The sequence below is a fragment of the Stigmatopora argus genome, chromosome 15, assembly GCF_051989625.1.
Source record: "Stigmatopora argus isolate UIUO_Sarg chromosome 15, RoL_Sarg_1.0, whole genome shotgun sequence".
Lineage (NCBI taxonomy): Eukaryota > Metazoa > Chordata > Actinopteri > Syngnathiformes > Syngnathidae > Stigmatopora > Stigmatopora argus.
Window position 1 is genome coordinate 7,772,583 of NC_135401.1, and position 14,014 is coordinate 7,786,596.

The 14,014-nt window shown below is 41.4% G+C and overlaps 1 protein-coding gene across 1 annotated transcript; it reads left to right on the plus strand.

Annotated features, from left to right (window-relative positions):
- The first annotated feature begins 890 nt into the window (after positions 1–890).
- trim9 (tripartite motif containing 9) lies at positions 891–13,630 on the plus strand. The gene is made up of 11 exons (XM_077621512.1): positions 891–1,813; positions 4,306–4,401; positions 4,970–5,092; positions 7,927–8,037; positions 8,103–8,256; positions 8,491–8,636; positions 9,538–9,676; positions 10,513–10,542; positions 11,314–11,617; positions 12,302–12,464; positions 12,580–13,630. The coding sequence occupies exons 1-11, from the start codon at positions 938–940 to the stop codon at positions 12,655–12,657; spliced, it is 2,220 nt and encodes a 739-aa protein (XP_077477638.1). The 5' UTR covers positions 891–937; the 3' UTR covers positions 12,658–13,630.
- Positions 13,631–14,014: the final 384 nt, after the last annotated feature.

Genomic DNA, 14,014 nt, shown 5'->3' on the forward strand with positions numbered 1-14,014 from the left:
TTAACCTCACTTGAAAAGCACAAGTACACGCATGTCATTAGGATGCAGGCATCAACAAGCGTGATGTTCCAAAAATAAACGACGGCAACATTTGGTGCGAATTTACACGGAAATCCGAGCAAATATTGTTTCAAGGATCAACCGCCATTTGTTGTCTGTTTGCAAAAAGACACCCACAAGTTTGACTACTGAAGTTTTGACTAAAAAACTCATTCAGGGTTTCTCCTTCATTCTATCATTATACAATCAAGTTCTCAACTCACTAGCATACACTGACGTTGATAGACGTCCAATCCATCCTGAATTGGTGGCCAGCCAATCGTAGGGCACGAGGAGATGGACAACCAATCACACTCACACTCATACTTTGAGGCAATTTACTTTTTAATGTTCAACCAGCCTACCATCCATGTTTTTGGAATGTGGGATGAAATTGGAGTACCCGGACAAAACCCACGCAAGCCCGGGGAGTAGTGCAAACTCCATACGGGAGGACCGACCTGGGATCGAACCGTCGAGTCCAGAACTGTGAGGCCGACTTGCTAACCACACATCCGCCGGGCCGCCCTAAAGATGTATACATATATAAAATATCTATAGTAGAAATGTCCCAGAATCAACAGGAAGTCAACGGAAATCAACAGTGTTGCAGAATTACCCCAAATAAAGAAGAAGAGGGACATTTATAAAAGAGTCCAAGGATTCCAATTCAATTTGACCAGAAATGTGATTTTCTATAAAGTTGTTATTGGCTGTAAACGTTGGTCCAGCGGGGGGTCCAATCAGAAGCCGAGCTGATCGTGTGCCGCTCGCCAATTGGCGTACAGCCATCGAGGCCCCTCCCCCTCGAATCCCCTCGAGTCCGCTGCGCTTGCCGTTCATTCCTCGACTGTCGGCGACCGGGTGCGACTCGAGGCGCCCGCTTCTGGCCGCAGCCATGGACATGGAGGAGATGGAGGAAGAGCTCAAGTGCCCCGTGTGCGGCTCCTTCTTCCGCGAGCCCATCATCCTGCCCTGCTCGCACAACATCTGCCTGGCTTGCGCTCGCAACATTCTCGTGCAGACGCCCGACACCGAGTCCCCGCAGAGCAGCCGAGCCTCCGGGTCCGACTACGACTACCTGGACCTGGACAAAATGAGCCTATACAGCGAGGCGGACAGCGGCTACGGCTCGTTCGGGGGGTTCGTCAGCCTGCCCACCACCCCGTGTCAGAAGTCCCCCAACGGGGTGCGGGTGTTCCCCCCGGGTCCGATGCCCCCCGCGCAGCCCAAGCACCACCAGCACCAGCAGCAGCTGCAGCCTCCGACGCCGTCGCAAGCCGGCTGCCTGGTGCCCATCCCCCGTAACTCGTGCATCACTTGCCCGCAGTGCCACCGCAGCCTGGTGCTGGACGAGCGGGGTCTGCGCGGCTTCCCCCGGAACAGGGTGCTGGAGGGGGTCGTGGAGCGCTACCGCCAAGGCCGGGCGGCCGCCCTCAAGTGTCAGCTGTGCGAGAGGAGCCCCCGGGAGGCCACCGTCATGTGCGAGCAGTGCGACGTCTCCTACTGCGAGCCGTGCCGAATGCGATGCCACCCGCCCCGCGGCCCTTTGGCCAAGCACCGCCTGCTGCCGCCAGCTCAGGGCCGGGTTGGGGTCGGGCCCGGGCGCCGCGCCGCCCCCCGCAAGACCTCCACCTGCACGGAACACGAGCTGGAGAACCTGAGTATGTACTGCGTGCAGTGCAAGACGCCCGTGTGTTACCAGTGCCTGGAGGAGGGCAAGCACGGGACGCACGAAGTCAAAGCGTTGGGGGCCATGTGGAAGCTGCACAAGGTGAGGCGAAGCGAGGCAAGGGAACCAATGTCGTTTACTGCCATTGACGGCGATGGCCGTCCAATTCAAAGCAGGATCATTCCCTGCAAACTTTCCTTTGGAAGGATTGGACGTCAATGGAAGTAAATGAGCAATGAGTACACCTAGATATGATTATATTTTGGGTGACATTATGAACATGTAGTATGAAAATGTGTCTGACGAAACTTGACATTGACCACGGGTCTTAATTATGAATTTCTTAGACATAAAAAAATGAGAGAGTCAAAGGAACATGCAGCACCGTAGGAGAGTGGTTAGCATGTCTGCCTCACAGTTCAGAGATTGAGGGTTCAATCCTCGGTGGGTTGTTCCTGTGCGCAGTAGGGCTGTTTTGCCAGTACCCATGTGGGTTTTCTCTGGGTACCCTGGTTTCCTCCCAAACAACTGCATGGTAGGCATGTTGAACATTTTAAATTAAGCTTAGGTATGATTGTGAGCGCAAATGTTTTTTTGCCTCATTGTGCCCTTCAATTGGATGGCAACCAATTCAGGGTGTCGTCACCGGTCCAAAGTCACCTGGAGTTTGGCTCCAGCATCCTTGCATGAATGAAGTACAAGGATACAAAAAAACAGCTTTTTCTTTTAATTTTATTTTTTTAATTTTGTTCCATATACAAGTTCAAATGAATGTTAGAAATGGTATGATTTGGCATTTGCAGAGGGCTGTGCACTTTTTTTGCATGGGCTGTACGGGTGATTTCTGCTCGGGCCGGCGCCATGGCAACTAAAAAGCTCTCTCCATCTTTTTAATATTCCCCTCTGCCGCGTCTTGGTCACGTAGGAGTCGGCTTGCCATTCTGCCCGCCCTGGATACGTGAAGGAGAGCGAGGGCATTCGTTGCATTTTTGTCCACTGTTTTCGGTGGACTTTATCAGACATGAAGCCTCACTTACATCGGAGCCAGTTACAATTTATTGGCATTTTATTGATTCAACTACAATTGAAGAAATGCAAGAACCTTTTCAAGATATTCTGATTAGTACTGTAATCAATTTTTACCTCACTCTGTAGGCGAAATCTACAGAAGGTTATGGATTTGCTTTCATATCTAAAAAAATTTTGGATGTTTTTTTGCATTCAAGATTATTTTACATCAAACTTTAGGCTTTTCTAAATAAGAAACAGAAGAGTTGATTAAATTTTCAAAATCATTTTAAAAATCATGGAAAATCCAAGAGCTTTTACTGTTTTTTTTTACTTTTTTGTTTTAATTAAATAATATTAGCTGGGATATTAGCTGTTAAGAGCCCCCAAAAAAGAACCATGAACAAGGTCTTAATAATAAATCAACTATCAAAAAGTTGTTGATGAAATGTAAAACGGTTTTGTTCACAATTAGTCGAATAATCATGGCACCCCGAAAGCTGACAATGTCACATATTGTCTATTATTATTACACTCTATTATTAGTATGATTTCATTGGGGGATTTGGCAGCTTCACAGTTATTCATTATTGATGCTACAAATGATGAATTATGGATGTAACATCTTGTTAAACAGTCTGTCTGAATGTTTTTGCTAAAAAAAGTAGTCAAATCAAATTTAATGGCGAAAATTGGACCCTTTCCAAACCGCATTTCGACAACATGTAAGTTGAGTGTCGCCGCTTGCTGGATTGAATGCTTCCCACCGGGTCACGTAACCTTCGCTGCACATATGGCGTACATGAAAATCCCCATCAACCCCCATCGCAAAAGCTTCCAAACACGATTGCTTTTGTATTGGATTTCCTGTCACATGACTTTTTTTTTAATCTTCCTTGACAGTCAAGCACACAAAGTATCAATCATCTAAATGCGTACATTTAAAAAATGCTCATTTCAAAATGTGACCATCGAAGTTGTCATATTTCATCTTTTTCATCATAAAATGGATTGCTAACATTAATTTATTGGATGCGATAGACTTCAATGCATTTGGGGTGGGAGATCACTGTCACCACCTACCAGTTAAAAATGGTTTATAGTTGATTAATTATTGATTTATTTTGTCTGATTAGTTGAGCAATTGTCACATTAATGTATCAGGTTACAGCAAAAACTATATGCTGACAAAAAATGGACTTCATACTATGCAAATATGTTACTTTTGCTTTCCTTCAGGACCACAGAAATCAGATGTTGCATTTTTTAAATTTCCATTTTTTATATGAAAAAAATCAACCTAAATTAAAATAAACTATCGAAGATTGATGTAAAAGAGTGACTTTTTTTTTGAATCAATGAAAAACAAAATTTACAGAATTATTTTTATTTTTTTGGTTTTAATTTGACCAAAAAAAAGAGAAAATCATACACACAATATAATACAATATGTAATGTTTACTATTAAGAGGCTCAAAATGAGGATTTTTTTTCAGAACTAAAGAATGAAACAACTGTCGTATAATGTGGTGAGAACAGAAGTACTTTTGCTGACGTGCTGTCTTTATTTTGCCTTTTCGACACAGGGTCAGCTGTCACAGGCGCTAAACGGGCTGTCGGAGCGAGCTGGCGAGGCCAAAGAGTTCCTGGTGCAGCTCCGAAACACCGTGCAGCACATTCAGGTAATGCTTACACCTGTCTTAGATAATCTCTCAACTCTCAATTTGAAAACAAAATGAAATTTTATGATTTATTTTTTACCTAGGTCTACAATGTCTTGTGTGTCTTGTGTCTGTCTTGCTACTGCAACCTTGAAATTTCCCAAATACGGGATGAAATAAAGTTCTAACCTAACCTTATTTATTACTTTGGTGAGCTTGACTTATTCCACAAAAGTTCATATTCTCTTGCTAGCCTTTAGCCAAAAACACAAATTGGTGTTGGTGGTCACAATTTGGATGAGGATGGTTTCCATCAACAGTTCAAAAGAACTTGATTGTCACCTTACTGTGCTCAGCAAAATTCTTTTCATAAACCTCTCAGATGTGTAAATAAAAAAAAATACTTTTTGATCTTGTTTATTTTTTCTTTCAAAAGAGCAAGTAACACTATCATAGATACTTTCGAATAATTCATTATGAACTTTTTAGTTTTGATCTCATCGAGGGAACAATACTTGTAGTTCAAATGCAAAATGTTGCTTGTTTTCGTGTCAAGTTTTTCAAAACCTGTTATTTTTGGTTGGATCAGGAGAACGGCGTGGAGTTCGAAGCGTGCCTGGTGGCGCAGTGCGACGCCCTGATTGACGCGCTGAACCGACGCAAAGCCCAGTTACTGGCTTGCATCAACAAGGAGCACGAACACAAACTCAAGGTAAACATTTTACCAGGAACACGCCAAAAATGGCGCCCGGACAGCATAGCTAGCGAAGGGCAAAAAAAACTTGGCGTTACGGCAGGCCATCTGTCGAGATACCAAATTTGAATAAGCCATGGAATTTGCAGCTTCTAACGGAAATGTAACATTTCCCGTTCATTTTTGGCCTATTTTTCTTTTCACATAGAATATTTTTGTAGTTCTTAATATTATTTGTATCTAGTGTCCAGTACATTTGTGCTGTGCTCATTTATTTTTGTCATACCTCATTGTATTTTGTATCTAAAAGATAGGGATTTGAAATTTTTTTCTTCCCCAAATATATTTGCTTAGTACATTTTGTATTATTTAGAACATATTTGGCAAATATTAGTGTTATTTTATACTTTCTTGAATCATTTTAAATGAAGCTTTCAACATTTTTACCTAATTACTTTCTATTTTTGAATATTTTCTTTTTTACAGTACTATTTTCTTTGTTATTATTTGTACTTTTTCAAATTAAAATTAGTTTTAATATTTGCGTATTCTTGTAAAAGATTTTAGCTTTCTTTAAAAATGCATTCGTTGAATATTTTTAAAGTTTATGCAGATTTTTTTCCCAAAGGGATTTGTTTTCTAAAGAATTTGTTGTAGCCTTTATTATTTTAAATTATTTTGAAATTTGGAAACCTTTAGCATTAGTTTTTATTTGACATTTTACCACTAAAATTTCAGATTTCTTTGAATATTACTAATGTTACAAAAAATGTTTAGCTCTACAAAAAATGTTTAGCTCCTCTTCCTCCTTTTTCCGCAATTTTTGTAATGTACAGTTAATATTTTATCCAAATGTTTCAATCTTCCAAAATTCATGTCAATGGGGCTCATTATTGCCACACAGTGAAAAAGAAAGCCTGCATAATTATTGCACGCAGATTGCGATGACGCCGATTTGCCAAACATTTTTTCCTGACATCTCTCGTAACTTGTTTAGTGGGAGGCGCACACGTTAGTGTTTCCAATTTCACGCTTGGACGTCGGCAAGAATCAATGTTTGGCGCGTGTAGGTGTTGTCAACGAGCGCAACGAAATCAATATACACTACACCAAAGGCTGTACGGCCGACACCAACTCCGATAGCATCCACACTTTTGTGAGCGCGCACGTTTGTATGTCTGGAAGTGGGCCGGCCCATCTGCCAATGTCCAGATTAGCCAGATTGCCTAAGCCGTGTCCTACAACGCACACACATTTTAAAACCCAACACGAGCCCGAGTATTTTGATTAAACGGACTTTAAATGTCAGGCGTTTTTTTTAGTCGTAATTCAACGAAAAAGTCACAATTCATTTTGTTTTATTTATTTATTCTATATATACAATACACTTTTGACATTTGTGCTGATTTAGCATTCGGGGTGCACAAGATAGATCATTGTTATGAGTTGCCATGGTTTGTATGCCTTTATTTTGTTGCTATGCTCTCGTCAAAGCGTTCTTAAATGAGACGCTGTCTCATTTTAGGGGCAGGGGAGATACGTCGTCCCCTCTTCATACGGTTGTCAAGAGTTAAAGTGAAGTTAAGTCTTTATTTGTATTGTTTGTGTGACTTTGCCTGGTGATCACTGAAATGCACTTGAAGTGAGTGGCCATTTTACATTATGATCCACTCAATCTGACAATCTGACATTGAGTATAAGGGGGGTCTGTGGCATCAACCACCCCAACCCCCATCACCATTTCCTCGAATTCTGCCCAGCGACAAATGATAAAAGACTCAGGAGAGCAATAAGAGGAATGTGTGCCACAACGCTTGTTTAGGTTATGTTTCCTTTGCAGGATTTTGCCTCGTCTCGGCCCCCCTCATAGCCACGACCGGGTTACTGTTACCTAGCAACCCAATGGTCCAGCTCTATTCTGAGTGTGTGTGTGTGTGCTTGTGTTCCACTTCAGTCTATTTTCCATAAGAAAGCTCTACGGACAGTAGCAAGCCTCCTCTGGCATAACGTGAAAACTGTTCACGCATTCCCGGACGTGAAACATTCGCCTGTCTTTGACAGTTTTTTGGCCTCGCCGGATGGTTAGGAGATGCGCGTTGGATTGGTGATGAAGGTCAAAACTGTATTAGAACAATTAAAAACACATTTTTCCATTGTAATATCCTATTTTAAGGTGTTTTTTTTCAGAGGGTGGTAATGGATTCATTTGTATTTAGTTATTTTATATGGGAAAATTTGATTTGACATCCGAGTTCGGTCCCAGAACTCATTAAGCTCGTATCTCAAGGTATTACTGTAAATAATATATGTATTGTCTTTTTTCATGTATAGTTTTTTTTTAAATAGAGGTAAAATAGTACATTTGGAAAGTTAGTTTTCATTATTAGTTTTTTTTTCTTTATTTACAATTTCAAACTAAGAAACAAAACTTCATTAAGTGCAATAATCACTTTTTTAGTTTTAGTTTTTATTTATGTTTACATACTCTAAGTTGGCATTTCAAAATTGTTTCAGCCTTTAAATACGCTCAGATTTTCCATTTTTAAGCAGCCGAATAGGATGGGTAAAAAACAAAGATATTTCCAAATATTTTCTCTTTTTTTATTTTTATTTTTGTTTTGTTTTTTAAATAAAAAAGGGAAAACACCTGTTTTCTATATTTCACTAAATAGATCCCTGACTTTTGCATCCTCAATGTTTGCAGAAGAAAGAAATGCTGTTAAAACTCCCATGTTTTACTTTCACGGGCCTAACAAAACCACAGGACGGGTCGTCTCTGGCCCCTGCGCCGCAGGTTTATCACCTGTGCCCGAACGCATCCCGCCCAAAAATGGAAAATATTTTGTTTCCAGGTGGTTCGCGATCAGATCTCACATTGCACGGTGAAGTTGCGGCAGACGACGGGCCTGATGGAATACTGCCTGGAGGTGATCAAAGAGAACGACCCGAGCGGCTTCCTCCAGGTGAGAGCTTAGATTTCCTGCGGCGACCACTCTCTGACAGGCTCTCCCGCCGCGCCGTTTGTCAGATCTCGGACGCGTTGATCCGGAGGGTGCTGATGACGGAGAGCCAGTGGGGCAAAGGGACGCTGACGGCGAGGACGACCAGCGACTTTGACCTGACGCTTGACAGCGCGCCCCTCCTGCAGAACATTCACCAGTTAGACTTTGTGCAGATGAAAGGTACACCCTCTGTTGGTCCGGATGCCGAATAACAGCGGTTCTCAAACTGTTCTGCACGGGTTCCCTTTACTGCACGGGTGTCAAACTAGAGGCCCAGGGGCTACACCGGCCTGCCACGTTGTTTTGTGCGGTCAATTATGTGCACGCACTTGATGTTTGGCGTTTAAAATGAACTCGATGGCGTTAGATGTCAAATCAAAGCGAGAACAATGACTGTTACCGTCTTATCTTCAGTGCCTTCGGCTCCAATGCTGCAGCTCGAAGAATGCTGCACAGAGAATAACAGCGCCACGTTGTCATGGAAACAGCCGCCGCTCTCCACAATTGCCGCCGACGGGTACATCTTGGAGCTGGACGACGGCGAGGGCGGACACTTCAGGGTAGGCAAAATCAAGGTGTTACTGCTGAGCTAATGTGAACTAAAAAAGCAGTACCTACTTTTACTCATATACTATACCTAAACCATAATGGTAGTTGTTGTATATATTTTAGTTTTCTATATTTTCTATTTAACATCTAATTGTAGATTTTCTCCTTTTTTTGATGATATTGTTTTCCCAATAATTTAATAGTTTTCTATATTTTCTATTTAACATCTAATTGTAGATTTTCTCCTTTTTTGATGATATTGTTTTCCCAATAATTTAATAGCAGATGGTATTTCACTGACATGGGTATTTAAAAAAAATATTTTTCTTTTCCAATACGTTACCTAAATATTTGTTCATATTTATTTAATTTAAAAACATCTTTCAAAATCTTTTGTCCTCAAGAGTTTGCTATATTCAGTCCTCCTATTATGTTTTAAATTGAACAATTCACATATATATTACTATTTCTTAACTGTTGTTTACAAAACATTTTTTATTTTAATTTACATTAGAAAAATACAAATTGTATTTGTTGTCTAATATTTGGGTATTTTTAACTCCTTCAGTGCAACTGACAATTATAGGCATCTTTTCATCGTTCTGCTCTGAATTTAAATTAGTTTGTTACTAGTAGTGTGTGATAGCAGCCCAGAGTAGAGAGGATAAGCGAAATGAAGGAATACCAGTAGTTACCAGTGACTGCTATCCCTCCCACGTCAAACGGATTGGATGTCTATTGCTGTCACTGAGTTAAATATACCATTTAGTTTCGTATTGACATCATTTTCCACATTGGCCAACCATCCCGCTTACTTCCTGACTCACTAACGGCCGTATTTATTAATAACTATGTGGGCCGAATCGACTGCGCGGCATCCTTTAAAGCGCCCTCGTGTGAACCCCCTTACAGGAAGTGTACGTGGGGACGGAGACCATCTGCACAGTGGACGGCCTGCACTACAACTGTACGTACAAATCCAGGGTGAAGGCCTTCAATGCCACCGGCGTGGGACAGTACAGCAAGACCCTCATTATACAGACGTCCCAGGGTACTGAAACGCATCATTTTTCTTTGTTTTTTTCACCTATATACTAACCATTTTATTATAGGAAATTAAAACGATTAATCAGAAGTTGACTGTGGGATGCATGTGATTCAGCGTGGTTCAAAATTTGAAAAAAAATCATGAAAATAACAACCAAGATACCTCTTCATCAGATTTAACTTTAAAAAAAATACAGTTATTTATGTAAAAGAAAATACTGAAATTGTAGTTTTCCACATAGTAAAAATAATGGAGAAGCACTGTTTAAGTTACTACCTCCATCCAGTGGTAAAGCTGAGAATGCAACAGAATTAAGGGTGAATTAATTTACTTCTTTATTGAGTCATCATCAATGATATTTTCATCATTTGTTGCAGACAAATAAAAACCAGGCACTGGGCTACAGTTGACCTCAAAATATTCGAAATCCTTCTTTTAGCATCTTAATTGGATTTTTTTAAACTCAGGTTTTTTTTCTTCATTTATTTAAATAAAAAAGGAGGAAAAATGAGGACTGTCAAGCAATTATATTTTTAGATTGTGACTAATCACATGCCTCCTGCAGTTGCGTACTTCATTTCAAATTAGTCACGCTTTCCCCCCTGTTTTAAATGCACAAGTGAAGTTTTGAACACAATTCTTAAAAATTTGTGATTCTACCTTATTTGTGAGCTTTTTTTTTGTGACACCAAGCATGAAAGTAGTGCTCGCTTTCATCGCCTCGTAGAAAACAAAAACAAACACGAAAAGTGTTCCCGTCGTGTTTGATTAGGTTTTGTTTTGCTAAATGCTGCTTTCATGGGCTTTCCTTTCTCCCCTACCGACAATGCGCCTCCCAGCTGGACTCCCTCCATGTGATATGCAATCAGGTAAGCGAGCTCTCCTGCTTTGCTGACTTTGTTGCCCAAGTTGCACGCATGTCGTCGACCCTTAGAAAACTTACAAAAAATACCCAATTATTCGGATATTCATCAGATATTGTCTCATTGCCTCCCCTAACACCGATAGATGTCCAATCAGTTTGGACTGGGAGCACCAAGTGGGCTACTACATGCTGAAAGCCAGAATGGCTAATGCCTTATTTGTAGGAAATATATGTCTAGAATTAATTAATTAATCAGTCTAGATTAAAAAAAATAAAGCATCGATATGGATACATTCCAAAATACAGCTATCAAATTTCCTTTTGGCTCATCCATGAAAAAAAGAGGAATTGTTCAGATTTGATCGTGTACACACCCCCAAAAGCATCAGCAACTCAACGGTGTGAAAGAAGAAAAGGTTAACTAATACAAATAGTCTGTAATTTATTTTGATGATTTTTTTTCAATTAAAAAACAAACATGATATTCATTTTTTTCATTCATTCGCTTATCCTCACAGAGGTCGCAGGGGTGCCGGAGCCAATCCCAGCCAACAATAGGCAGTAGGCGGGGTACACCCTAAATTTGTTTGGCAAAAAATGGCAGGCACAAGGTCACTAACAACTACCAACAGACAAACAAATTTAACTTGTTGGCTTTTTTTTTGTTATTATGCCGAGAAAAGTAGAATCCAATTATATAGTGTAGTGGATCAGTGATGATTCGACGTTGCGACCCACTCTATCCAATCCCTCTTCTCCCGGTGGTGCGACACAGTGGCCTGGTTCACCTTCGACACGGCGTCGGCGCACCCGGACATCATCTTGTCCAACGACAACCTGACAGTGACGTGCAGCAGCTACGACGACCGCGTGGCCCTGGGGGGCGCCGGCTTCTCGCGCGGCCTCCACTACTGGGAGATAACGCTGGACCGCTACGACAACCACCCCGATCCCGCCTTCGGGGTGGCGCGTGCCGACGTCCTGAAAGATGTCATGCTGGGCAAGGACGACAAGGCCTGGGCTGTGTACGTGGACAACAACCGCTCCTGGTTCATGCACAACAACTCGCACACCAACAGGTAAGCCACGCAAACGGTTTTCTTTTGCTAACAACCACAGCGCTCGTCCTCTGTAGCCTTTATTCAATTACTCGGTTGCCATTGGGGGCGTTAAACGTCCAATCTATCTAAACAGTTGAGAGTAGTAAGTATTCATTTTCCGGACCTCTTATTCTCACAAGGTTCGCGGGGGTGCTGGAGCCCATCCCAGCCAATTATGGACACCATATGAACACCCTGAATTGGAGGCTAGCCAATTCTTCATAAGGAGACGGACAAACATTCACACTTACATGTTAGTCAGTCAGCCTTGCATGCATGCTTTGGAGATGTAGGAGGAAACCGTAGTACCCGGAAAAAACCCACATGCAAGAACATGCAAACTCCGCACAGTGAAAACCCACCTGGTATCAAACACTCGACCCCAGGACTGTGAGGCCAACGCACCCATCACTACTCCACCGCCTCAAGATAATTCAAGAACAAATAAAGGTTATACATTTGGAGGTAATAGTAAATTAAAAAATATATATTTAAAAAAAATGATCAATCGTATAAAACCATGTCATCAGAATTGAGATCTGGTGACACATACAGTATGTGGGTATTATGGCTTGGCCCAAAATGCGTCAGATTTTTAACGGGTTCATCACGTGTACTGTAAAGAGTTAATTTGGCGAGGGCCCTTTTTTTTTGCCCGTGCAGGACGGACGGCGGGATCAGCAAAGGCGCCACCGTCGGCGTGCTGCTGGACTTGACGCGCGGGATCCTCATCTTTCTCATCAACGACGAGCAGCAGGGTCCCGTGGCTTTCGAGGGTCTGGAGGGCACCTTCTACCCGGCTGTCAGCCTCAATCGCAATGTTCAGGTAGGATTTTTAGCCATATTTTGGACGTATGACGTCATGAATTTGAAAATAATTGAACACAAGCATACAAGAAAAAGCATGAAGACGCAATCAATTTTTATTTTATTTTTTACAGGTGACCCTGCACACAGGCTTGCCCATCCCGGATTTCTACACCCCGGGCGAGGTGGATCCTGCCGCCCACATGTGTTAAAAGGTTCCCACCCTTGTTCACTTTGCAAAACACAGCAAGAAAGCGCCATTATGGACTCCTAGAAAATACGCTTTTATTTGTGCACTTCTCATCTTTTCGACGTTTGCCGTGGCTTTTTGTACTTGGTATCGCAAAAGAGTGTCAATTTTGCCGTTTAGGTTGAATTCCTAGCTAAAGAGTGTAAATTTTGCCGTTTGGGTTGAATTCCTAGCTATATTGAGCAGATGACTCGTTTTAGTTGCTTGATATGTGCTGTATGAGATTCAAATTTGAGGGGATAGATAGCTTATTTTACATTTTTGTCCCTGGACACGCTCAGTATGGGATTGATACATTAATATATTGATCGGTTAAGCAAATCCAGGATTCACAAAATAACGACTTTTTGCAGAAGACCAAGACTTCCCACAATTGACAGGCGTATTGCATCCAACTCATCCATGCATACGGTGCTATATCCTGCTTTATATTGCTGTTCCACTTGCTGCTACTTCTCTATTAGCTACAAAGCTTACTAGTTATAAAAAACTATCAGATATATTTATATATTTAGGATATATTTGTACACTTTAACTCATTGGCTTCCATTTGCCTCACATTCCAAACAGCTTGGATGTCTATCAGCGTCAATGGCAGCCAGGATATTATCATGAGGTGTTTATTTCGTTTGTTTCCTTGATAGTGGGATGGTGTTTTGAATTGAAAAATGGCTTTACCAGCAGATGAATGATTGGTCTAGCGCAGCTTTTTCAGATTTATTATTGCACAGTCGCTGGGCGACATTAGCCATATATGGTATAAACATAATGTCTATTGAAATGTACACGCGTGGGATCACTTCTGTTCTAATATAATACCATGCGATGATGCTTTATGTCCTATTTTTGGATGACTGCAATATGATGACGATTTGAGCCTATTTTGAGTCTGTGATTTCGTGCGTATGTAAATATTCAATAAATGGTCATGCTGATGAGATACTTAGGATGGGATTTATTATATATACTGCAGTCCAGTTCTGCATCCTGATTTATCCAATGTTGATTTACAGGAAGTTCAATGACAAATTCTGATTGGAGGTAAGGCTAAGGTTAACAAAAATGGGGAAACGTCTGACAAAAAAATTGATACTTTTATTCAAAACTCAATGAGTTGCTTATTCAAGTGTATTTTATCCGTAGCCGAATGATATAATCCGTTATATTTGGAGTTTTTCTATTTGGGCTACATAAAAGATCTTGGAATAGGAGTCAGCGATTTGATTGGCCCAAAATATACTTACTGAAATGTGATTGGCTGAAAGTAGTGCAGGAAGAAAGTTGGAGGAAATGTTCTAGGGGTCGGGAACCTTTTTGAC

What these genes read in the sequence shown, in the direction of transcription:
- trim9 (XM_077621512.1), top strand. Translation starts at nt 938, where the DNA reads ATGGACATGGAGGAGATGGAGGAAGAGCTCAAGTGCCCCGTGTGCGGC. An exon ending in ACACCGTGCAGCACATTCAG is followed by an intron (nt 4,402 to 4,969) that starts GTAATGCTTACA and finishes TGGTTGGATCAG; the next exon opens with GAGAACGGCGTGGAGTTCGA. An exon ending in AACAACTCGCACACCAACAG is followed by an intron (nt 11,618 to 12,301) that starts GTAAGCCACGCA and finishes TTGCCCGTGCAG; the next exon opens with GACGGACGGCGGGATCAGCA.